Raw genomic sequence first — 23,721 nt, forward strand, 5'->3', positions numbered from 1 at the left:
AATATTTCTTCTTGAAATGTCAGATTTGGTGGGAGAAGCAAACCTATTGAGCTAAACTGAGCGGAAACCTGTCATGTATCCAAATACACTAAAACCTGATTTCTCAGTCAATAAATGAAACTGCTCAGTTTAATGATGATACTGAAATATACGAATAGAGATGACTCAAGCACTGTAATTAAATCTATATAAATTACTGATAAACCTGCCCACACACAGCCTGGATAACACTGGAAAACTCCCACAGGAGTCCAGAGGTCAGTGCTAGGAGAGGGGAGCATGGCCAGGGATGGAGCCCAAACTTTGTCTGCATCAGGAGACTTATTCCAGGTAGAATCAAAGAATCACAGAATATGCTGAGTTGGAAGGGACCCATGAGAATCGAGTCAGAAAATATTTGGTTTAAATATAAAGAAAAAGTTACCAAAGGAGGGAAAAAGCTTATTTATAATATGACCACAATAGTGGAGGGTCGCTATGGTTCACAGGAAGCAAGTTCAACAACTGCCAGGAGTGAGGAGCAGCATCATGACTGTTCAGCCAGAATCATTAAGGTTGGAAAAGACCTCTAAGATAATTGTGTCCATGACCGAGATCTCTGAAATCCCCTTAAGTCTAGTCTGTCACTGATTGTCAGGACCAGGCACAGCAGGAGGCACTACTGGAAATCACCCATGGGAAATTGTTGCCTGTCCCCTTATTTAGGAGATGTGTCATTGCAAGGCCATGACACCCCTTTGCAGAGCCCCTCGATCCCTCTGCATCGCTGATGTTCCAGCAGACACAGCCAATGCCACACCAACTGTTCGCAGTGCCACGGAGGAATGTGCATACTATCAGAGGTTGTGTGCAATTCCTAATGAGTTCATTTAAATTTTTGGAAGAATATTAATTTTATTTACATTTCTGATATGAAACCCGATGTATTAAAAATACAAATCCAGCAGTTTAATTAGGAATCTCTGTGTAGGAACCAGTACACAAGGCAATCAGCACGTAAACTGAGGGCATGGTCTGGCGCTCCCAGCACGTAGAAATGTTGGAGACAAGATTATAAGTGTGTTGCACCAACCATGAGCTCACAGTCGGATCCTTCCTCAGTAAAACAGCTGTGTTCAGCTGCAGTGATTAAATGAGTACAGAAAATACTACCACATCTCTTGCACACCTTGCCAGGCTCCTTCTCCTTCCAAATGTCCCTCCTGAACTTTTGGGCAGCTATTCCCCATTATTTACATTTTTTGCACAATTACTGGCAACATATCTCAGATTTCTGTATAAACCTAGACATGAGTAATATCTTTGCATTATACAACCAGCCATGGAAAGAAGTAATTCCTTTGGCAGCTATTAGTAATGGACATGGATGTTTCCTCTGAATTGCAAGTTTTCTTAGGAAATGTGCCCCTTACCAGTCAAATTATTTGTAGGATTCTTAAAAACATTAGGGAAGATGCTCTCTAGAACATAAAAATAATACCTTTACTTAAGAATACACAGATCTAATAGAGGAGTAATGATTATTTTAATCTTCTGCAAGGTGAACCCAGACTTGTGGGTAATGTGTCTTCAGGGGACACACAGAGACCACATGTCACAGTGAATTTAAGGCCCCTATGAACTCTCTAATGTAGGTTTATAGTTTCTGTAGATGTACAGATTAAATCTACAGATTTAATGCCCTCCATCTGCCAGGCCTGCAGAGGTGTGGAGCGGCACTGCACCCCTGACAGAACCAGGATACCAAACTGTTGCACCCTAGAACCTGGATCAGACTGGAACTCCGATGCTGCGGAGCTGAGCTGAACCCTGTGCCATGCCTGGCCTGGGATCTCCACTATTCACAGGTGCTTGTGGTGGCAGCATCTCACCCCACATCCCACTGTGGGGAGCAGGGGCTGAGGTCCACCTTCATCCTCATCACAGAAAGGGAGGAAAAACCTTCTGCCACAACTCAGCTGGGGTAAGAGAAAGGAAATCCACCACCAGCTGCGGCCTCCAGTCAGGAGAGCACAAGGACAGGAGACACCTGTGGAAGGATGTGGCTGCTTTAGCAGCAATAGACCCATCTCAGTTTTGGCTGCTTGAGAAAAACGCCAGAATAAACCTCCTTTGGTTGCCAATGGTTAATGACAATTTCTCTCCTCACAATGGCCTTGCAAATCTGTCTGTAGGAAAATGCCTTTTGTCTCAAGTTAAGATTGCACTAATTTAAAAGCCAAATGTACTTAATTAAAAAGGGCTATTCCATCACTCCCCGCTGCCTCCTCGCCCCTGGAGAGGGAACCTCTTGCCCCGGGTCTGTGCTGTAAAGCCTCATCTCCTGGGTTTAATGAATCAGCAAATTCAAATTTTATTTACAGGAAAGGATTACATTTTTCTTCTTCTTAAGTATCAGAAATTCTGGGAACAGCCAGCGTTGGCAGTGCTAAATATCTGATCAATTAGGCCCAGAGATGCCAGTGTGGGACTGTCCAAACACACCTCCCATGGATGCTCTGGGGGGATCATGCACTTCAAACGCTTCCCCACAAAACCCAATGCAGTTGGATGATCCAGAGGACTCAGCCATGAATAATTAGCAAATTGCCATTCATTATTCACTTTTTGGAACCACTGCTTCTCTGCATTTTCCCCGCAAGGCTCCGACTTTCTCTTTTACAGCTGCTGCATTTATTATTAATAGCTGGATCTTAGACATGGCCAACAAGTCCTCAGTTAGGGAGATGATAAATTCCGGTATGTTCCTGGGATCTGGGATATTCATAACTCCCCAGACACAAGGTTCTTCTGCAAACTGATCTGGCTGCCTGTCCCCAGGACAGAAGCAGCTCTGAGTGTCCCTGCTGGGTGTCTTCTGGCCCTGGGGACTAGCCAAACCCCAGACATGTTCTCCTCCTGCCTCATCACCCCACAGGCACCATCTGGGACAGCTTCATTAACCTCCCATCTCCTTGGTTCAGTCCATGTCCTAGCCACACAAAGTCAGCTTGTACCTTGTCCTGACACCCCCTGATCTGCTTCATGACTTTCTGTTAGCTCAAGGTTGCCTTGATGGATCACAGAAATCCAGAGCCTCTCCACAGTAGACGAAATAATCCTTGTTCTGGTATCCTGGATTTTTATATCTGCATTGAATTCAGACACCAGTAATGGAGAAGGGGCTTAGTCCTGTCCCTGAGAAAGGTCCCCATCCGTGCACAGCTTCTGTGTCATTTATGTATTACAGGGGGATGTGCAAAGAAAAAAATACAGATTTTCTAACTCTGCTACACACATTATTATTAAAAACCCCAACCTAAGAGCAGAAAGAAGCAGCCAATTGGCAAATTCCCAGCGATGCTGGACAAGGTGCTGATACCAGACCTTGCTGATACCATGATACCAGAGGGGTGCTCTGTGCTCAGGGTCGAAGCTCAGGTATCCACACTCAAGGGTTCAAGTGCTCCAGCTGTAGGGTTGTGACAACCTCTCCCATGTCTTTGCACATCTGTGGTGGTTTTCCATGGGACAGCAGCAAGATGTGTGGTGGAGGTCCCAAATCACTGCATCAGTGATGTTATTCCAACCATTCCACATAAAATCACAGAACCACAGAATACAGGAGTTGGAAGGGACTCACAAGGATCATCGAGTCCAATCCTTAGCCCTGCACAGGACCATCCTGGAGAGTCACACCATGTGCCCCAGAGGATCGTCCAAACACTCCTTGAGCTCTGGTAGCCTTGGTGCTGTGACCACTGCCCTGGAGAGCCTGTTCAGTGCCCAACCACCCTCTGGGGGAAGAGTCTTTTCCTAAGAGCCAACTTAAACCTCCCCTGACACAACTTCAGGACATTCCCTTGAGCTCTGCCATTGGTGCCCATAGAGCAGACATCAGTGCCTGTTCGAGCAAGATGCAACTGCAATGAGGTCTCCCCTCAGTCTCCTCCAGCTGAACAGACCAAGTGCCCCCAGCTGCTCCTCACACGGCTTCCCCTCAGGGCCCTTCCCCATCTCCACTGCCCTCCTCTGGACACTCTCTAATGACTTCATATCTTTCTTATATTGTGGTGCCCAAAACTGCACCTCAGACTGTATCTCCCCAATGCAATTACAGACTAAAAACACACACAAAGTCATAAACTCTAATTTTTAACACTTTTTTCAAGTAACACGATGATCAAATTACATTTAACCCTACATTTCACTACTGAATGTTGCAACCAGCCAGGAACTGCTCCCAGTTCCTTCGCACATACCTGAACCAGCACATATGTTCTGCTACCGTTGCCAAAAAAATTAAATGTAAGTAGAGCTTCACATAAGAAAATTCTCTCTGAAGGATTAAGGAATTCACATTTAACAAGTTGCTACCCTGTGATTTTTTTTTGTAGTTATAATATTCCTAGATAAGATTAATGTAAATTATCAGCAACGAAAAAACTCCACCAAATGATTTTAATTCCCAACCAAATGTAGATCACCACTTTCAGAAATCTCTCCTTTTTTTGACTATATTACAAAAAAATCATAGTATAAAATAAGACATTTCATCTTGGTCTTTCAGTCAAACCTCTGAGCCAACATCATCCCCCATTTCCTTCTTGAGGTCAGGATGAGACCCAGATTTCAGCGTTTTCTCTCAGACCATTCTGCTTCACACGTCCCATCTCTTTCATGATGGAGAACATCTATTTTTATGATTTGCAACAAGGTACTTGGTACTTATATGACTTTTCAACCTCTGCATCCCAAAGTGTTTTTTAAGGATGGCCCCTCACAATACAAGACTGATAATATCCTGGCAGCAGCTCAGAGACAGATTTGGCTCTGCTCTGTTCAAATGAAGCCAGACCTTCATTTTCCCTTTCTGAATTGCAAATACACCAAATTCCATCTCCTTCTGGCATAATATTCCTTTGTTTTCACTTGCATTTTCTGTTTCAAGTAAGTGCAATGTCGTTCCCCCTTTGTTAATGATTCCTCAAATATTAAATATATGGCAGCCAAGGCTCTGTGCTGTTTTCTGCCTATTACAGCTCTTCTGCAGAAATTTAGAATAACCTGACAATACACATCATACAGGGAATATGTTCAGAAGGAAGTTTCATGGCTAGAAGGCAATAACTGTAGGATTTAAGCAACTGAAAATGTACATTTTTGCTCAGTTAGGAGTATCTTTATGTGGAGAAAAACATGTAGGATATATCCTGAGTTTTGTGTTTCAGTTTTATTCACTATCAGAACAGATAGTTCAGCACCAAGAGTTCAACTCTGAACATCTTTGGATGCCATTAGCAGAAGGCTAAATATTCAACAAAGTGAAACACTACCAATTCACAGATAAAAATACCTTCCAAACAGGACATCTGAGACCCATTTTAGGCAACCTCCATGCTGAAAATCCCAATGCTTTGCCTCTTACAGTGCTTATTGTCTTTTCCAAAGATTTCACCTCAAGTCCTCTGAGACTTTCCTGTACCAGAGGCCAATGACCAACAAACTGAGGTGTGAGCAGAGCTCCAGCACATCCCAGTTCTTCAGTTCAGGATATTCCTTGTTGGAAATCCTTGTGGAATGTTCTAACCTTTGTTTACAGTGGTACCTTAGGGATCTGGCATTGCTCTTCTGAGCAGAAAGATGTTGCTGTGCCAATTCTGCCTCTACCCCACGATGGCGGGTTGGGTTTAGCTGTGGGTTTTTTGGTAGATCCATAACTCATCGATATCCCCAAAACGTGCCACCACTTTCAGAGCAGAAACCCTCCTGCGGCACGGGATAATCAACCAGGTGCATCATTTCCAGTACTGAGGAACGCAATGGTATTTAGAGGGGAGAAAAACACACAGCTACTTTTTGGCTTTTGAATCCATGTCTGTGTAACAAACACCCATGAACACTGGCCACATGTCCACGTTACTTACGGTTGAGAGGCAGGCTGGCATTGGTCGTCCCTAGCTTGTTGGCAGCGACACATGTATAGTTGCCAAAGTGTTCTTCTGTCACATTGGTAACAGTAAGAAGTGATCTTGTACTATAATTTTTAATAGTGATTCCTTGTTGACCATTGATCAGTCTAGAAGGCAAAAAGAAAATGTCTATAACTCATATACCATAACCAAGATTTTCTTTTTTTTTAATCTCTTTATTTTTCTTGTTTTACAGACACCACTGACATCACCATCAGCTCTTTGCAAGCTGCCAGTGTCATCTGCTGAGCAAAACTCCCACATCAGAGAGGCCACATGCAACGCTGGAGCTGGGGGTATTGAGGCTAAGAGTTGCTCCCTGTGTGTCCTATAGCTGAAAGAAAATAAAGACCCACACCCCCTCGTGCCTTGCCAGAGGGTGGGATAGAAACTCTTAGATGGAGAGCCTAGATTGTGAATTGGGAAAATCCAACTGGAAATTGAAATACCCTCTTTGGGGCAGAGAAGTATTACGGTAAGTCCTTCAAAGTGTGTTTTTCGGACTCCGGAGTTTGTTGTCTCCTTTCTCACCACCAGCTGATGGCAGGTGAGGATTAGGAGCCAGAAATGTGACTGTGGGACTGTGACCACAGTTCGTTTTACAGGGCTGCAAATCAGACTTGCAACTAGGAACATGTGCTGAGTCAGCAACCTGGGCAGGAACCAGGGAACCAAGTGCAGGAAAAAGCCAAATCAGGGCTCTTTTCACTCAACTTCAAGCTTCCTACCCCAAATTTAACAGGAACTGTGCAGGTGTTTTGGTATTGCTCCCAAAGCCATGTCAGAATCATCGCTGGTGCACCGAGGCAAAGCCAGATGACCAACTTAAATGGTGTTGTTGTAGGCAAACCACGTCTGATCAAACAAGGAGATGAAAAGGGTAACCATGTTATTAAAAAACTCGCTGTGGTTATTACTCCTAATTCCTTATATTTCCCATCATGAGCAGAGTTTTAGATTAAGAATACAATTTTTGTCTGCTATATTGGAAGATATAATGGTATATCCTGGGAATTAAGGCAATCTTCTACCTTTCTGTCTAAAAACCTCCACAAATCTGTCATTAATTGCACTTTGGCATGTTGTGGGTTGAACACTCATCATTACATGAGTGCCTCTCTTCCCACTGGATCACTACAGGCTGCTCACTCATGGGGACTTCTTTTCCCTGTGCAGCTTGTGTTGGTGTAGAGGACACTGCTCCTCCAGCCCATGGTTGGGGAGAGGATGTGGTACATCCCATGGACACACAGGGTTTTGCATGAAATGTAAAAGAAATGGGATTGAAGTGCCTGGTTGGAGGTGAGCACTGCAGTTGGAAGATTCATCTCTTCCTCTGCAAGGCAGAAGTTTGTCCATTCAGCCTACACACATGGATGTTCTTCTAAACCCACCAATGTCCCTTTGCTTCCTGCCTCTCATGCAGACAATCTCAAGGGCCTCCTTCACTCCCAAACCCACCCATCACATCGTGGTTCACACACAGTGACAGTGGGAGGGCAGGAGCTGCAGCCATGGCCACCATCCCTTCCTGCTGCCTTTCAGGGTTTGATCCCTGCCCCTCTCCCAGGGAAACTTGGGGTACTGGAATCACAGCTCCTTGTCCACCTATGGCTTGTTCTTTGTTGGGAGGGTGGTGAGGCCCTGGCACAAGTTTCCCAGAGAAACTGTGGCTGCCCCATCCCTGGAAGTGTCCAAGGCCAGGTTGGATGGGGCTTAGAGCAACCTGATCTAGTGGAAGGTGTCCCTGCCCATGGCAGGGGGTGGGATGAGTTTTAAGGTCCCTCCCAACCCAAACCAGTCTGAGATTCCATGGTTCCTACCTGCTCTTTCCAAGCCACCTCCACCCCTTTGGCCCATAACCACAATTTGAGCTACAGCATCTCTGTTTTATAGTTGTAAGGTTTAACTCATTGTCCAGAAAACATTGCAGGGGTGGGAATTTTGCTGTCCCCATACCCTGTCAGGGGTGACATTTGCCTCAAAAAATAACTGTGTCTGCTTGTTGTGACCTGCTGCCTCCCCAGGCTGCCAGGAGGATGAGATCTGTGGGTGCCGGCTCAGAACCCTTTTCCTCTTACTCCTGCCCCTCCTTCCTCTCCCACTGCTCCCACATTAGCATCCCTGCACATCCCTGCTGGAAGTGGCTGATGCTGGTGGCCAGGACTGGAGGTTGTGGAGCAAATGGAACTGAGTAGATGTGCATATCAATAAGCCAGGCAATTAATGGAGCGAGGAGCTGGCATTAGTTTGCATAAACTCAGCAGTTCCGAGGGTTTCCATTTGCAGTTGTGAGAAGCAGATGCTTTTACTTTTAAATTAATTGCTCCCGTGTGCTGCTCAGCTTCGTTTATTGACTGAACACACATTTATCACTCGTCTGGGTTTCACCAAGTTCTTTCCCAGCCTGGAATGGCATTTTAAGTTGTATGCAGCCACCCCATGTGTTTCTTCACCTTTCTGCTTTGCACCAGTTAGAAAGGGAAGAGTGATTTCCTTTTTATTCCAGAGATTACTCCTGCACATCCAGAGCTCATGCATCAGTGCCAGCCCCCAGGGGGTACCTGCCTTTGGTTTCAAATTTGAATACTTTCACCTTATTATAATATATTAAGCCCCTATAATGAGTTTTGTTATTTCAAATGTGTGTCTTGTTTGCTTTGAGAAGGAAAAGGGAATTAATATTTTAATATTTTATTTAGGTGACTTTTGGGCTTCTTCCCTGTGGCTGTTTAATGTCTGAGATCTAATTTCTGTGTAACCCTAAACGCAACACACTGAACAGACGTGGATTTTGGAGTTGGCATAGTGAAGTCATTCTCCTCTCTACAGGGAATCCTGCTACAATTTTAGAAGCCACACACATTTATAAAGCCCCATCCCTGGAGGTGCCCCATCCCTCGAAGTGTCCAAGGCCAGGTTGGACAGGGCTTGGAGCAACCTGGGATAGTGGAAAGTGCCCCTGCCCATGGCGAGGGTGGGACTGAATGGGTTTAAGATCCCTTCCAACCCAAACCAATGACAATTTTAAGATGATTTTACTAACTTCTCCCCCAGACTTTCTGTCTCTTCCCAGCTCACCCCACCTTGGGCACCAGCACCTATAGAAAGTTATCAAACAGCAGCCCTTGGGAACTCAGTGACTAGGCAGAATTAGCCTCTCTGCCTCAAAGACTAATATTTTTAACTTAATGTAGTCTCTTACAGCCTTTATGCTTAGCTTTAATGGTTCTTTTATGATAAGATGATCCCTTGAGTCCGAAAATGGTGGGTTTGGATTTACATTAATCTAAGTAACAACAATACAGTTTACAGGCCCAAAAGGCTTGTTTCAGACACTGAACATACACTTAGGGTTTCAGATGTCCAAAAACACAAGTCCCAGCCCAAGAGTATCTGAAGCAAATGGGATTCTCTCTATTCTGTTAACAGAAAATCCAGTAGGGTGTATATTCCCAGGGGATAAATGTAGTCTTGGAGTACCGCTGCAAATTATCTGCCTGATAATGTAGATGCTACTCTGAGCTACCTCTGAGAGCTTTGCATTAAACCAATGACTGAGCTGCCCAAGGCTCATCTTGTGGTGGCTGCCCATCATCCAGAGGGAAAGGGGATATACTGAAGGAAAAAACAGCATGTATGGATTTCCTTCCTTCCTGCAAGTGAAGGGGGTTCAGAGATCCCCAGCACCTTTGCAGTCATCTGCCAACAACAGTTCATGGAATATCCTGAGTTGGAAGGGACCCACAAGAATCACAAAAGTCCAACTCCTAAAAAGGATGGAGTGTGAGATTTAACACAACATTTGAACAGCAAAACACAACAGGACAGTACTGTTCTTGCTGAGGTGAAACACCAACTGAAACTGAGACAGAAGCACAACTCTGGTGTCCTGAAATGCTCTGCTTCATTTTTCCTGCTGCTGCCTTGGCACTGAGTGCACTCAAGGGAAAGGAATTTGGTCAGTATTATAAATAGAAAGGTGATTAGCACGCTGGAAAGGGCTGGTTGAATCCAGAGTGCTAAAACTGCGCTGAAATATTTTCTACACAAAATAAATTCCTGCTGCAACTCCCCCCAGGATAGGTACAGCACAACGGGCATCTCTGCAAACAGGATGCAGCTGAATTTCACCAACAGAGGAAAACCAGTTTCTGTCCCATAAAGGTCAGGTTTTAGAGAATGTTTTAGGATAGGGTGAAGTGCAAAGCTGTGACTGCTCAGCAAAGTGAAGAGGGAGGAGGAGCAGCTCCTGCTGAGGGAGGGGAGCAGCTGAGAAACGAGCTGACAGATGGCTTTCTGTGAAAAAGGGTCATTAATATTCTCCTTCCAGCTCCCAGGTTTAGGGGGATGTTTGAGCTGAGAAACCTAACTTGGAAGCTCGGAAGTTCCAAAAGCTTGACACTAAGTTACAAGGGACAATATCCACTTGCTTTTGCACTGACATGAGAACCTACCAGAAATAAGCTCTTAGACAAGCCAAGAGCTGAAAAACCCAATGTCCTATTAAAAATGGAAAATATCTACCTGTTTAATGAGCTGGTTTTAAAATAAAGCTGACTCTACAGAGATTCCTGTTACCATTCCATAACACTAATGACCTGGAAGTGAAGCTGGCTGCAAACAAACCCAAAGCACAGAATCAATTTCTAGGGTTCAAGCAAGGAGCACTCCCTGGACCCACTCTTGGATGCAGTGACCTGCAGAGCTCTGTGGAATACAGACCCATGGTCTAGACCACCAGTGGCACAACTGGGTGAAAATGCATACACAGGAAGATTTGGTTGAAAGTCTTGCTCATGAAACAACCTCTCCACCCCAAAACCCGCAGCAGGAAACCTGGGAAGATGAATTGAAAAAAAAAATCCTTTTAGTAGCTTTTTCAGTGCTTTTTTTTATTATACTTAAGAGGCTGTAATTACTAAAGCACATTTGAATGTTAGGCTTGTTATTGCAATTATCAGTCTCAGAGCCCAGCACAGCCTGTGTCCAGAGCAGGAAATACAACCACGAGGAGACTGAGCTGCTCCCCCAGAACTGCACAGCCAACGCTTCCAGGTACCCGCTGCTGGAGCTCGGCCTTGATTGCAGGCCGAGCTGCTGGACTTGTCACCATGGGGACAACCCCAGCCTGGCGGCTCCTTTCTCTTCCACCCTGGTCCCCACGGGCAGGCGACAGCCCCGGCAGCACCGGCTACTTACTTCCTCTCTCCTTTGTACCACTCAAAGTTCGGGGCAGGAACTCCTGCACCTTCGCACCGTATCAGGCCGTTCCCTCCAAGCACCACACCGCTGGATTTAAGTTCCTGAATTGTGGGGGCAACTGAAAGAAAAGAATTGTAAAATGGATGTTGGCATCTGGACACGCAGATCATTCAGCACCGCTGCTCCTCGGCACGCTCGGCCTGGCGCGAGTGGTCTCCAGCTTGGTTCACATTCAACCACGTTTGCTTCCAGAAGAGTCAAAATTACCCCACACTGCAGATTCTGAGATCTGTCCTATATGTTTGGTGTAAAAACACAACTGAGACATGGAGCGAGATCAATCCAATCCTGAAAAAAAGCTGGTTGTCCAACAGTTACTCGGCGTAAACCACAACTGTAAGCATTAGTGTCATACAAGATGCACGTAAATCCTGGGAATTGGAAAGAAGCACATGAAACCCCAACACTGGTGCACTGAGAGGCTCCCACTGGGCTCAGCCGAGGACCCCTGGCATTGGGAGGGTACAGCAATGCCGAGGCAGTGCCCAGGCCACAGGGTCCCCAGTTCCAGCACCTCTTACCTCCTGCATCATGGCACCTGCAAACAGCACATAAACCCCAGAGCTCAGGTGGCCTTTGAGTTCTTGTTTTGCATATTTAAGAAATAAACCTTCAAGATGATGAGACACCCATCAATCTCACAGAACAGTGACTTTCCCAGCATTGCACTGGATATAGTGTTGTTTTAGTAAATGTATTTTGTCTTTTTAAATAGTAAACACTGTAAATAGTAATGAACATTTTGAGCTTAGAACCACAGATACAAATAAAGATAAAAAGCCATTGTCAGGTTTTCCAGTTGCCAGCAAAAAGCAACAGTGAGCTGAAAATAAAACACAGCAAATTCCTCAGGAAAGAGATTATCAAAGGGAACAACTGCCTCCCCCCTGGAATTTCTTTTATGTTTTCTAGTTTGATACAATAATTTATGTGCATCATCAAAACACTATAAAAACCAAACCACAGAACTTATAAATAAAAATCTGTTTACTTTTTCCCAAGCAGTTTTCCAGATGTTGCTTCAAGGTGTTTATGTTCATGTGGAGCTCTGACTGCCTCATGTCTGCTTTCGGCACCATCTCACCCATTGTTCATTGTCTGTGCTGTCGTGGTGCACCCCCACCCCATCTTGACCTGACCTCAGAAGCTCCTGATAAACCTTGACAGAATCATCTGAGTGCTGAAACATCCCGTGACTGTCCCAGTGGAGCCTGAGACACTCCCTGATCCCACCAGGAGCTCATACATGGTACAGGTGGGAACAGTCAGAACCAACACAGGGGAATTTTCAACACGTCCCTTTACACACCTGGAAACAGGAGCACACAGGGCTTTAACCACATGCATGGGAATTGATTCTGGGATGAATGTTCCTGTCCCAAATCCAGAGTTAAGGCATTTTTATAACTACAGCAAACCTATAAAATCGCTTTGTAAATGTTAAAGTGCTCAGTGATTCAGTGCTGCTAAACCCTTTGGCAATGTTATCTTTGCACCCTTTGCACTCCCTTTTGCATTCCCAGCTTCTGTGTTAGTCATTCCAAACGGCTTCTGATCTGATCTTCCTGTGTGTGCTTCAGCATGGGCAGTAACAGAGCAACTCTTGACACCCAATTCTGTAAAGTCACATTTTCACAAATTCAAATTAAGCCTGCTTTCGCCAATACCTTTGATGGTGTTTCTTTAGACAGCCAAACCCCTCATTTCTGAAACAATTTAAGAGATCTGAATATTTTACACAAACCTGCCACTAAAGAAGCATCAGGTCTATGACAAAACAGTGATAGGCAGGTTCCCTCATCACACACTTGATGATTACAACAAACCAACCCAGAAACTCATTAACTTTCAACTGGTAACATTCAAATTTCCAGGAGATAATAAGTGTTTAAGCAATTTGCAGGACTACTTCTGCATAACGTGCATAGAAAAAAACACATTGGTTTTGTTAATCCATAAAAATAACAGGGACACGTAAAGCGTTCCCACTCCTTCACTCAAGTTGTACGAAAGATGTGACCACTGGAAGAGTGAATAAGAGACAAGAAAAGGCCTGAGTCGTGTACAAAGGTTTTTTTTCTAAAACGTACCACTTTCATGTTACCTCTGGGGTCTATTCACCTTTTGCTTGGTGTTTTGTGTCGTTTTTAGGGATTTTTTTGCTTTGGATGCTTTTTACATAATGCAGAACATCACTGACAATATGTTTTAAAATGAAACGATGCATAAAAATGTACAGCTTGCTGCTCCTTCTTCAGGCAGGAGCCTCAGGGCCCGTGCTCCCATTGCAGCTGGGAAGGGATTACAGCTGCATCCCAGCCATACGCAACGATTCCAGGCTTTGTTATCTGGTGAGGTTTCTGCTTGGAAACTACTGGAAAATTTCTGAAGAGGGAGTTTTCTTAGATCTCCCTTTCAGAAGGATTTCAGATTCTGTTTCTTCAGAATTAGAATTAAAACCAATGTTCCCTGCTCCAGGAAATCCCTGGTTAATACAGGTATGGAAACACAACCCAGGGATCGCTTGGAGCCACCATTCTCTTGGATTTATCACTGTCAGGTTACTTTATTGTTTTTAGTCTGATGCAGGTGTGTTCCTGGAGCACTGATTAGTAATGAGCTGAGCCAAAAATCCACCAGATTCCATCCCCCACCTGCTGCCATGGGGGTGGAAGACCGAGATATTCCAGCTGAAATCACACCTAAAACCTGCTGCTCTCACTGCCAAGGCCTGCTTTGGAAAGAGAAGAGGCAAACTCCTGGGAGAGATTCTCAGATCATCACTATTATATATATATATATATATATATATATATATATATATATATTTTAATGTAGTTTTTTTTACGCAGTCAAAAAGACTCATTTTTGAGGAGATATTTGGGAGCTGATTTTATTGCTGTCAGTCAAGCTGCAGCTGTTGGCATCCTCTGAGGTGTGAGACAGGTGAGGCTCCAGCTGCAGTCTTCCCTCAAACTCCTACAACTAATACCTTCACTGGGTTTCCCCTCCACGAGTTCTGTGGGAAGAGATTCCCGTTGTGTTGCAGACACAGCCTTGTGCCTGAGCCCTTCACTATAAATAATAATAAACAAGCCAGCAAGAAAGTAACACCTTGTCTCAAAGGTACAGAGCACCAGGAGAGAGGGAAACCTGGCAGAGGCTGCAGAAAGAGGGAAGGGGGTGAAACCCTTGCTGAGTTCCCAAGGTGGGGATTATCCCAGACAAGTCAGGGGGCTGACAGAGATACTGCAGTCAAATTGAACAGTGATGTTAACAAGAAAACCTCAAGACTAATAATTTTAAAGGTATTTGTCATTTTTATATCTCCTAAATAATGGTTATATAAAATAATAGAGAAAAGAATATGATTGCTATAAATCTGTCAGCAGCACTGGGCTTCTGTGACTCATGTTTGTAGGTTTAGTCTCCCTCAGTGGATCCTTGTTTAATCCTCTCCCATGGTTCAGCCCTGCAGAGAAAGGTTCTTAAAACAAATGCCTAATTTCTGACTTGGAAATACATTACTGGAACTTATTTAATATCCATTTCTCAAATCTGTGTGAGTGCTTTGCTGGGAAAGGTTATTTGGAGAGGGTGTCAGAGCCGTGGCTTCACTGGAGCTTCACCAACACCCTTCACGTCTGTCCCTGTTGAGGTGGCTCAGGAGGGAAGGCTGGGCTTGAGCCAAAATACATATTTATTATTCCCCAGAAATACATATTTATGTATCCCCACATGAGAGATCTGTCAGAAGTGTGTGAGTGAGGAGAGTCGGACCCAACAGGCACTGGAGGCGATGCCAGATGTCCCCAGGCTCGCCTGGGGTTCGGTGTCATTGCGTGGGGCCTGTGCAGGTCTCACCCTACAAAGCCCAGTGTGCAAGGCCAGGCTGGACAGCACTTGGAGCAATTTGGTCTAGTGGAAGGTGTCCCTGCCCATGGCAGGGGGTGGAACGAGATGAGCTTCAAGGTACCTCCCAACCCAAACCTTTCTATGATTCTGATTCTGCACATCTTTGTCCCCCAACACCTTCGCGTGACTCAGGCGTTTGTGCTGGAAAACTGAATTTTACAACTTAAGTTTCATCCAGAAATGACTCAAAGTCCTGCTGAATCTGGTCTCCTTCCAGGTAGTTTCATTTTGCTTTTAAATGCCTAAGGCAACAGTTAAAACAATCCCTATCATACACAGGCACAGGGAACACGCTAAAACTCCAGCTAGAGCAGGTTTCCCCTTTTTACATTTTAATGAGCATTGGGACTTTTATGCACATTAGTTATGTTGCCCTAATTACTCATTATAATTCTAATGTGCATTTTATATTTAATTACAATGCTTGTAAAGATTTGGTATGGACAGTAAATTATTATAACTAGCATGTGCATAATGATTACGAGATGAATTTATTAACTTTTACGCGAGCATTCAGGGCTGGTAACTTTCAATTTCACCTTTGTAAGCACCCATATTGTCTGATTAATCTAACATTTTTGTGGCATTATTTGTAAATGTCAAAAAAAAGAAAGTCTTTTATTTTCCTAGTTTTCATCAGCTTTTAATTTGGTATCCTAATGTCAGCTTTTGTTAGTGAAATTGCTTTCCAGGGTGTTAAGATAAAAACTTAGGTAAGAGAATGGGTTTTGAGATCTGTTTTGCTGCTCAGAAAACCAGATATCAGCAATAGTCAAATATATTCATTTAGATATATGTACACACATAGTGTTTTGTCGATACAGTAACAAGTCTTTACAAGAGAAACAGTATTACTTGTGCTTTAGATAATTAAGATGGGCTTTTGACAATCTAGATTGTTTAATTTTGCTAATTTATTCCGAGCATCAGTCCTACCTATTCCCAAAATAATGGAATGGTTTAATAAATGGCTCTTCACGTCAGAAACTTCTGTGCTGTGCAGAAACATTTGAGAGACATGCCTGTAACAACCACTGGGCTCAGCAACTAACAAGCTTATTTATTCCATCTTTTCTTGACGACTTATCAAAACACACAGATTCAGTGGGATCTTGACTTCTACATGCACATAAATTTTATATGCAAATGTATGAGATATCGGTGAGAATGCAGTTCTATATGTAACCCAGCATCTCTTATGTGCTTTTCATGGAATCCTGGAATGGTTTGGGTTGGAAAGAACCTTAAAGCTCATCTAGTTCTATCTCCTGCCATGGGCAGGGACACCTTCCACTATCCCAGGTTGCTCCAAGCCCCGTCAAACCTGGCCTTGGACACTTCCAGGGATGGGGCAGCCACAGCTTCTCTGGGCAACCAGAGCCAGGGCCTCACCACCCTCACAGGAAAGGATTTCTTCCCAATCTCAGATCCAAATCTCTCTCTTTTTCAGCTTTCCCTTTCCCATTTAGGATTTCCCTTTATAAGCACTATACTCTAGATGTCAGTTAAACAATTGTGTAAATACCTTGCACTGTTGGGAATCGAGTGGATTCTCCAGTACTCTCTGTGTGGGATCTGCCTTGTTGCAGGGCATATAAATTTCCCAAAACATGTTCCTCCCTCAGCTCCATCTAATGGATTGCATTATAACCATCCAAATCCCCAGCTGCTGTGCAATTTATGGGTTGGAATATAAAACCTCCTGGTGTTGAGAGAAAACTTAAAATCCATGAGTAATTGTTATGTGGGAGGAAAACATAAAAATCAGCAACATAAAATAATACTTAATAAATAATAGCCTGGCAGACAGGAAGTCTTAACAACATGTTTTACAGGTATTTAAGGGATAAAAAAAGAAGAGAAAGAAACTTAATGAAACCTCCCAAAACCAGCAAAGCAAACAAAGACCTCAAGGGAGCTGGAGAAAAAAGGCAAGTTAGAACTGCTTTGTTTCTCTGTCCATTGGGTTTTATCTCACTGCTTCATCTATTTAATCCTTCTATTTTCCAACAAAGCGTTTTTCTCCTCATATTCCCTTGAATGCAGCTCTGTAAATGTATTTTTATCCCCTATTAAAGGAGTTGCTCTAGCGTGGGAACACAAACCCTTTCCTTGAGCAGCATCCAAGGATGGGTGAGCAGCTCCAGCCATGAACTGGCACGTTCCTCAGGCGACCTGGGATCCCTGCGCGCATTATATGGACAAATATTTGTGTGTGAGCGTTGACACATTGCACCCCTTTGGCCACAGACCTGTCTGGAAGCAGCCCCTGGCCCCTGTGGGGGAGATGCTCCCCTGCTCCCTTCGGCTGTGTCAGGGGAGGGTGAGTGGTAATGCCAACGTGTGCATGGGGAGTAAAGGGGAAAAATGAGAATCCATATCCTGGAGTGGTACTGAGGAGCAAGGAGGAGGGAGGGAGATGCTGTCATACAGCTGGTGCCAATCCAGAAGGAAGAGCTGGCCGGGAGCCTGGGTGTGAACAAATACGAGCGCTTTTGCTTTGCTATTTCTCTCCCTCCAAGGAAGATAAAAGCAATGGACTTCAACAAATTCCAAGAATTACTAAGCAGATCTTTTGGCAGTAAAGCTGAGGGGAAAATGAGTTAAAGGAAGCTGGTAGTTTTCCAAGGAAAGAAAGTTTGCAACAAAAATGCAAAATCCCTCACAATAGGTCAGAAATGCAGGCAGGGACCTGCTCCAGTCCTAGCAGAGCACAGAGGAGCCAAAGCACAAGAGCAGGTGTGGCAGGATGGAAACACCAAAAGGAGGGAGAAACCACTCCAGAAAACGCTGTGCTCAGTTCCCCCTGACTGGTGCCCAGAGCCTCAGCTGCCCACAGTGGTGCCTTTCTGTGCCACCACCTGCAGCTCGGCCCCACCAGGAACCACCAGGTCACCACTCACACACCAGAGCACCGGACTCAGCTCTGGGGACCCACGTCCCTGACAAGGAGCCTTTGGGGGACAACTTTCTAACTAATTCAACATCCTCCCCAGGGACATTTTTTCTCATCCATGTTTCGCCCACTTGCAGCTGTAAGCACCACACACCAAAAACTTGTGACATGTGACATCTTCTGCCTTCCCCTGTGATAAATGGGAATTAGTGACACAGTGTGAAGGGTTGTTGATGAACTCATGGTGGCTGTTACCCTCCTCAGGGTCTCCCCCAGGTACAACTACATCTTGCTACAGCTCTCACACATGTCTGAGGACTGGGGATATGCCAGTCAGTCCCCTTTGAACATCAGACACCGGGGGCTCACTGTCAGGACCCTGACCAACCTTTCTGTGGTCTCAAAAAATAACAGTTTCATCTTCATTTGCTTCATGTAGATATTTGATGAAGTTTATTGTCCTCATCTGATGACTTAAGATGACAATTAGCCCAGAAATGCACGACAGATGTGTTATCTAGAACAAACCACTGCTTTATGGCCAGGCACTACTGTGCGTTCAACTGGAGTGCCAAAAGTTCAGGAAAATAGAAGGAACTGGGATTAGTAGAGCTGGAAAAGGTGATTTATTAGGGATATATTGCAGCACTAAATGTGCAAGACAGGAGGAAAAAGGGATCAGCTCTTCCCTTCTCCCTTATGGGCCAGGCAAGCAATAATCAGTCACAACTGAAGCAAGATTTAGAGCTGGTAAGATACTGCAGGAAGAAGTTACTTAAGGAGACTGTCAAGGTGCTCTTTCCCTTTTCTTTTTATTTTAAAACAAAAGGCTGACAACTTGCATACTGGATCTGGACAGCAGCACCAGCCTGACTCCTCAGTTCCTTCTGCAGGTGGAATTTTAGTGGGCTCTGAGATCCTGGGATAATTAAACATCAGAACCAATTCCTGTGGATCCTGGTGTTGTCTTTAGGGTTATAAGCCATTTTTCAACACAATAGGGAAAATAAGAAATGCTAATCTTCTTATGTTACAACAGTAATGAAATCTCCAGGCCAATGCTTAACTACAAAAATTGAAGTAAGGACTGGATCTGGACTTTAAAAAAACAACTCCAAAGACAGAAGTAGAACTTTTTTGCAGCAAACTTATCCCGTCCACCTGGGCTCTGATTTGCTATATCCACATCCATACCAAAACAGCCAGGTGAGCTCCCCAAAATGCTGTTTCCAAGGCCAGAACTCATTACTGCTGTATAATAAATGGAAGCATAAGTCAGAGTTAGCACTGAACAGATTGTTTGGGGTTGCAAAGACAGCAGCTGTCACAGCTTGACAGCTTTCTTGTTAGTGAATCAGCTTTCCTGACAGGCTTTTTGATTGAAAACCCCTGTTCGCTGACAGTGTGTTGGAGCTCATGTACATATGTAGCTCATGAAGAATGAGAACGAGCCATGAAAGGTCTCCAAGCTATTGCTCTGGATTAAAAAGAAGTGAAGTTTACATAAAGGGAGGGTTTGGTTCCCCCCTCCCCCAGTAACCGTGACAGATGTGAGCTGATGGAAACAGGACCACGGACACCGAGAGGTGACAAAGACTAGTCACTTCCACGGGAGGTTCTAACTAAAAGCAATAAAGCCCCAGAAATCCTGGCTGCTTTCAAACGCTCTCAGAAAAGTTCATGTCATTGAAAACAAGTTTGAGAATTAAAATCATAAAATTTCAACCCAGTGTAACTGACAAGGGCTTCCCAGACCTCCTGCAAGTCCAAAGGGGAGAGTAGATACAGCCATATTAATTTAAAAAGAAACTTGTTTACTCTGAGTGACATTTACTTTTCTCTTAGAGGTTCCATCTGTGTCCATGGTTTCAGTTGGCAGCTCCATGGGACAGGGAGAGGTGGCTTCTGCATCCTGCAGCACACCCAAAATACCTGTGCAAACCCTCCATCGCTGCATGGCCAAGGAACACATGAGGTTTCCTTGGGCATCTTGGCTCAAACAGAGCTGCCTGCTTTGGACTTCTCCTTAAACACATGACCTGCACCCTTGTGGCACCAAAAAAATCATCTGGCTGTGGGAAAAGAAGCATTTTATTGAAGCAAATGCATCTCAAGGGTCTATCCTTCTCCCCCTCTCTCCAATCTGTATTCATTTATAAGATTGTCCATATAAAGTAATTTCTTGCTCCTCTGTTTTGTGGTATTGAAACAGGTAAAAGCCAATGAATTGGGTACAATGGAGGCATTGAGGTCACCTTCTATTCTGAGATCAGGGCTTAAAACAAAGCACACACGTGATGCCGAGCTGGGGGAAAACAGAGCCAAAAACTGAGCCACTGCCGAACACCAGAAACACCCAGGGCTTCCCAGTTTGTCCCAGTGGATTGTTTAATGTTCTTGTGACAATTCCTTGTTTCCAAAGAATGTCACGCATTCTTCAAAAAGGGACAATAGATTCCAAGTCAACACTCAGATGCAGATGCTTTACATGGGAAACCTGGAATACTGGGAATTCCTCACTTAAGAAAACTGCTGCTTTGAAAAATAATTCCTGATTTGTTCTCTTTCTCCAGACTCTCTTTTTGCCATCAGTCCCACCAGGTGCAGAAGCAGCTGAACACCTGGATTTTGATACATCTGATATTACACAGAATTTTTTCCAAATACACTGGAGATGGTGCATTTTAAGTGAGTTTTTCAAAGTTTGTAAACTGAATTCTTTAGTCTAGCACTGACTATCGTGATCTTTGTGCAACAGGTGTCAAATCAACACAGTCCATGATGTTCCCTGTCTTTGGGAAGTGTCTCAGAGTCTGGCTGTGCCTATGAGGCACAAACTTCCATCACAGAACCTCGTGTTTGCTCTGCAGCTCTAAGGTCCAGAAAATGTCACTTCAGCCTCAAAACAGTTTGTTTTTGTTTGAGAAGAAGTAGAAAACATGAAGAGAACCAGCTTTATGAATTATAAAGCCTGAAAAGTGATGTTGGAAATTTTTCCTTTCTTTGTGTCAACAGCACCATTTTGTTTGAAACTAGAAAAGCAAAGTAAAGCTTCTCAAGCTGCCTTAGCTCCAACCTGTTGCCTCCACCACACACTTGCTAACACCAGCCAACTCCCTCAGGAGATATTAGATCTCATTTAGCCATGTCAGCATGGAAAACCAGGTTGTACCAACATCCTTACAGCCTTAGCAGGTATTGGGTGTCCTGCTGGATGCCAAATGTAGCCGGGGTAGGAGCCAACAGGGACTGTCCCACGTGGGGTCACACTGTGCCCACACACTTACAAGTTGTGCAAAGCACATTCCTTCTGCACAACCATTTCAAACTGCAATTACTGGTAAAAAAAATATTAAAAAATAATCAAGGGATGGAGAGTTTCACAAGACTGACCCACTGTTCAGACCTGTCTTCCCATGATCCCGCTTGGTGTCACCTGCTCTCTTGGAACCCTTTTGACTGTCACCTCAAAGGCACTTCAAGAGACGAGGGAGACTCAGTCTTGGCCCAACAGCAATAAGGAATAATACAATTATTGGGAGAAATATTGCTTTACAGTGTGTAAAGCTAGGAGAAATATTTTAAGTAATTGTTTTTGCTGAAGAGTGATCTGGGCAAGTGAACACTCATGGAAGCTGGAGAGCTCTCCATTAATTTTGGCTTCTGCCTGGAGTCTCACACAGCCTGGAGTCTCACACAGTCTGCTGAACACTCCAAATTGCTTCTTGAAACACAGGAGCTCTTTAGAGATGACTCATCTTCTATTAAAACTTCAGTTTTCCCAAACTGTATTTTAGCTGGTGTTCAGAGTGGGATCGCCTGGAGAAGCTGGCAGTGGGAGAAAGCATCCGCCCCAGGCAGGATCGGCTTCCCAGGAGGGCTTTTCCTCAGTCACTCCCTGGCTTTGCATCCCGTGGGGTTGGGGGTTAACATCCACCTGCAGGTGTGAAATTCCAGCACCTCTGAAGATGACAGGACCTGCATGCTGACCCTTTGGGGAGCCATACCCATGGAGAGGAGCATGCTCCTGCTCCTACTGGGGCCAGCAGAAGGAGCTACAAGAAAGGCAGCTTCACTAGAGATGGATACACAGGGGTGTCCACAATATTATTGTAACCTTATTTTGGCCTTAACATGAATCAAGAGTAGAAAAGATAAAAACTATTAAAACCCCCTTTCATTAATTTTTCTGTCCACTTATTCATGAGCTGGTCCCACACTTTCACCAACAATGGTCTGAAAGCTTCACACCAGTGTCTTCATAAAAACCATCAACAATATGTTGATGACAATATTTTTCACTGATTTTAGAGAGCATGTCATGGGTTATTATTATTTCACAGCATCACAGTGAGATTGAAAAAGACCTCTAGGATCATCAAGTCCAACCTGTGCCTGATCCCCATCTTGTCACCCAGCCCAGAGCACTGAGTGCCATGTCCAGTCATTTCTTGGACACCCCCAGGGAAGGGGACTCCACGACCTCCCTGGGCAGCCCCTTCCAATGCCTGAACACCCTTTCCAGGAAGAAATTCCTCCTGATGTCCAGTCTAAACCTCCTTGGCAAAGCTTGAGCTCTTCTTACTGTGGTTCAGAGAGCAGTGCTGGAGACACTCTAACATAGCGAAGGGAGAACTTGAGGTGGTTTTTGTGGTTTAAACTCTTAATTTGCCTTTGCAGCAGCAATGCTGGTGTTATGCTGGAGTACCATCTCTTCTCCCACAGATGGACTGAAGCTGCCTCCCTGTCCTGCAGCCTCAGCTGCCACTGGCCAACCTGAGGTGCTGCTGGAGGGCAGAAGCCACTCCCTTGCCTGGCTGCAGTCCCAGCACACCTGCCCTGCACCACGGCAAGCACGGGATGTGCAGCCCCGCCACTCCCTCGCAATTCAAATCACTTGGCACAGTTAAGCAGAGAATTTCTTTGAGAAGATGAAAAACATGCTCCTTATCTGTTGGAGAGAGATCTTGAGTACTAATGCTCCAACTCCTTCAAACACGAGCCCTCGTTCTGTGCTGCCAAAGTCCCCGATGATCTGCTGTGTTGGCACAAATGCCACCAATGTGGAGGAACAGTATAATCAATTCTGTCATGCTTCAATATGAGCAGCATTTTTCAGAAATATGCAGTAACCACACAGCAGTTTTCAGAACCTCAGCACAAACCATCACACCCCCAAAAGAAATCAATATTAATTTAGGAGCCAAATTGCACTTGAGTCACAAACTTGAACTATATTGTTTTAATCTGACTTCTGAAATGTTAATAAAAATACCTGAAGGATATAGCATGATGAACATTACATTTACAAGAGGCTTCTCTCCCCACCAGCAAAGGAAATATTTTCTTCAAACCAACTACATCCTTTCCCCACCCAACCAACTAAGGTGGCTTCAAATATAAGACCAGTTTTTATTGAATTGGTATAAGTTGTTTTTCTTTAAGTGTTGCCATGAGATAGGACATCATGACTCCTATGAGTGGTCTTGGTGATAATAATACCTTGCAAATTAAGTAAATAAGAATTCAATCCTAATGTTGACCAAAAATAACAACACCCTCCAAAGTAAACCCTGGTTAATTATTTTGTGCATGAGCAAAACCTCCATTTTACAGGACAGCAGAAATTCTACAAAGATCTTTATCTTATGCAAAACCCCGGCTGTTAATTTGCATTGCTTTCACCTGAAATAT

The 23,721-nt window shown here is 44.3% G+C and overlaps 1 protein-coding gene across 1 annotated transcript in view; it reads right to left on the minus strand.

Annotated features, from left to right (window-relative positions):
• The window catches only part of NEGR1 (neuronal growth regulator 1), a 232,071-nt gene that overhangs the window by 61,270 nt on the left and 147,080 nt on the right, over positions 1–23,721 (minus strand). The window contains 2 exon segments of the mRNA XM_051798485.1: positions 5,907–6,058; positions 11,154–11,274. Coding sequence (XP_051654445.1) covers positions 5,907–6,058; positions 11,154–11,274 — 273 coding nt within the window.

The sequence above is a fragment of the Manacus candei genome, unplaced genomic scaffold (genome assembly GCF_025592945.1).
Source record: "Manacus candei isolate 608988 ecotype Guabito, Panama unplaced genomic scaffold, ASM2559294v1 h1tg000005l, whole genome shotgun sequence".
Classification (NCBI taxonomy): domain Eukaryota; kingdom Metazoa; phylum Chordata; class Aves; order Passeriformes; family Pipridae; genus Manacus; species Manacus candei.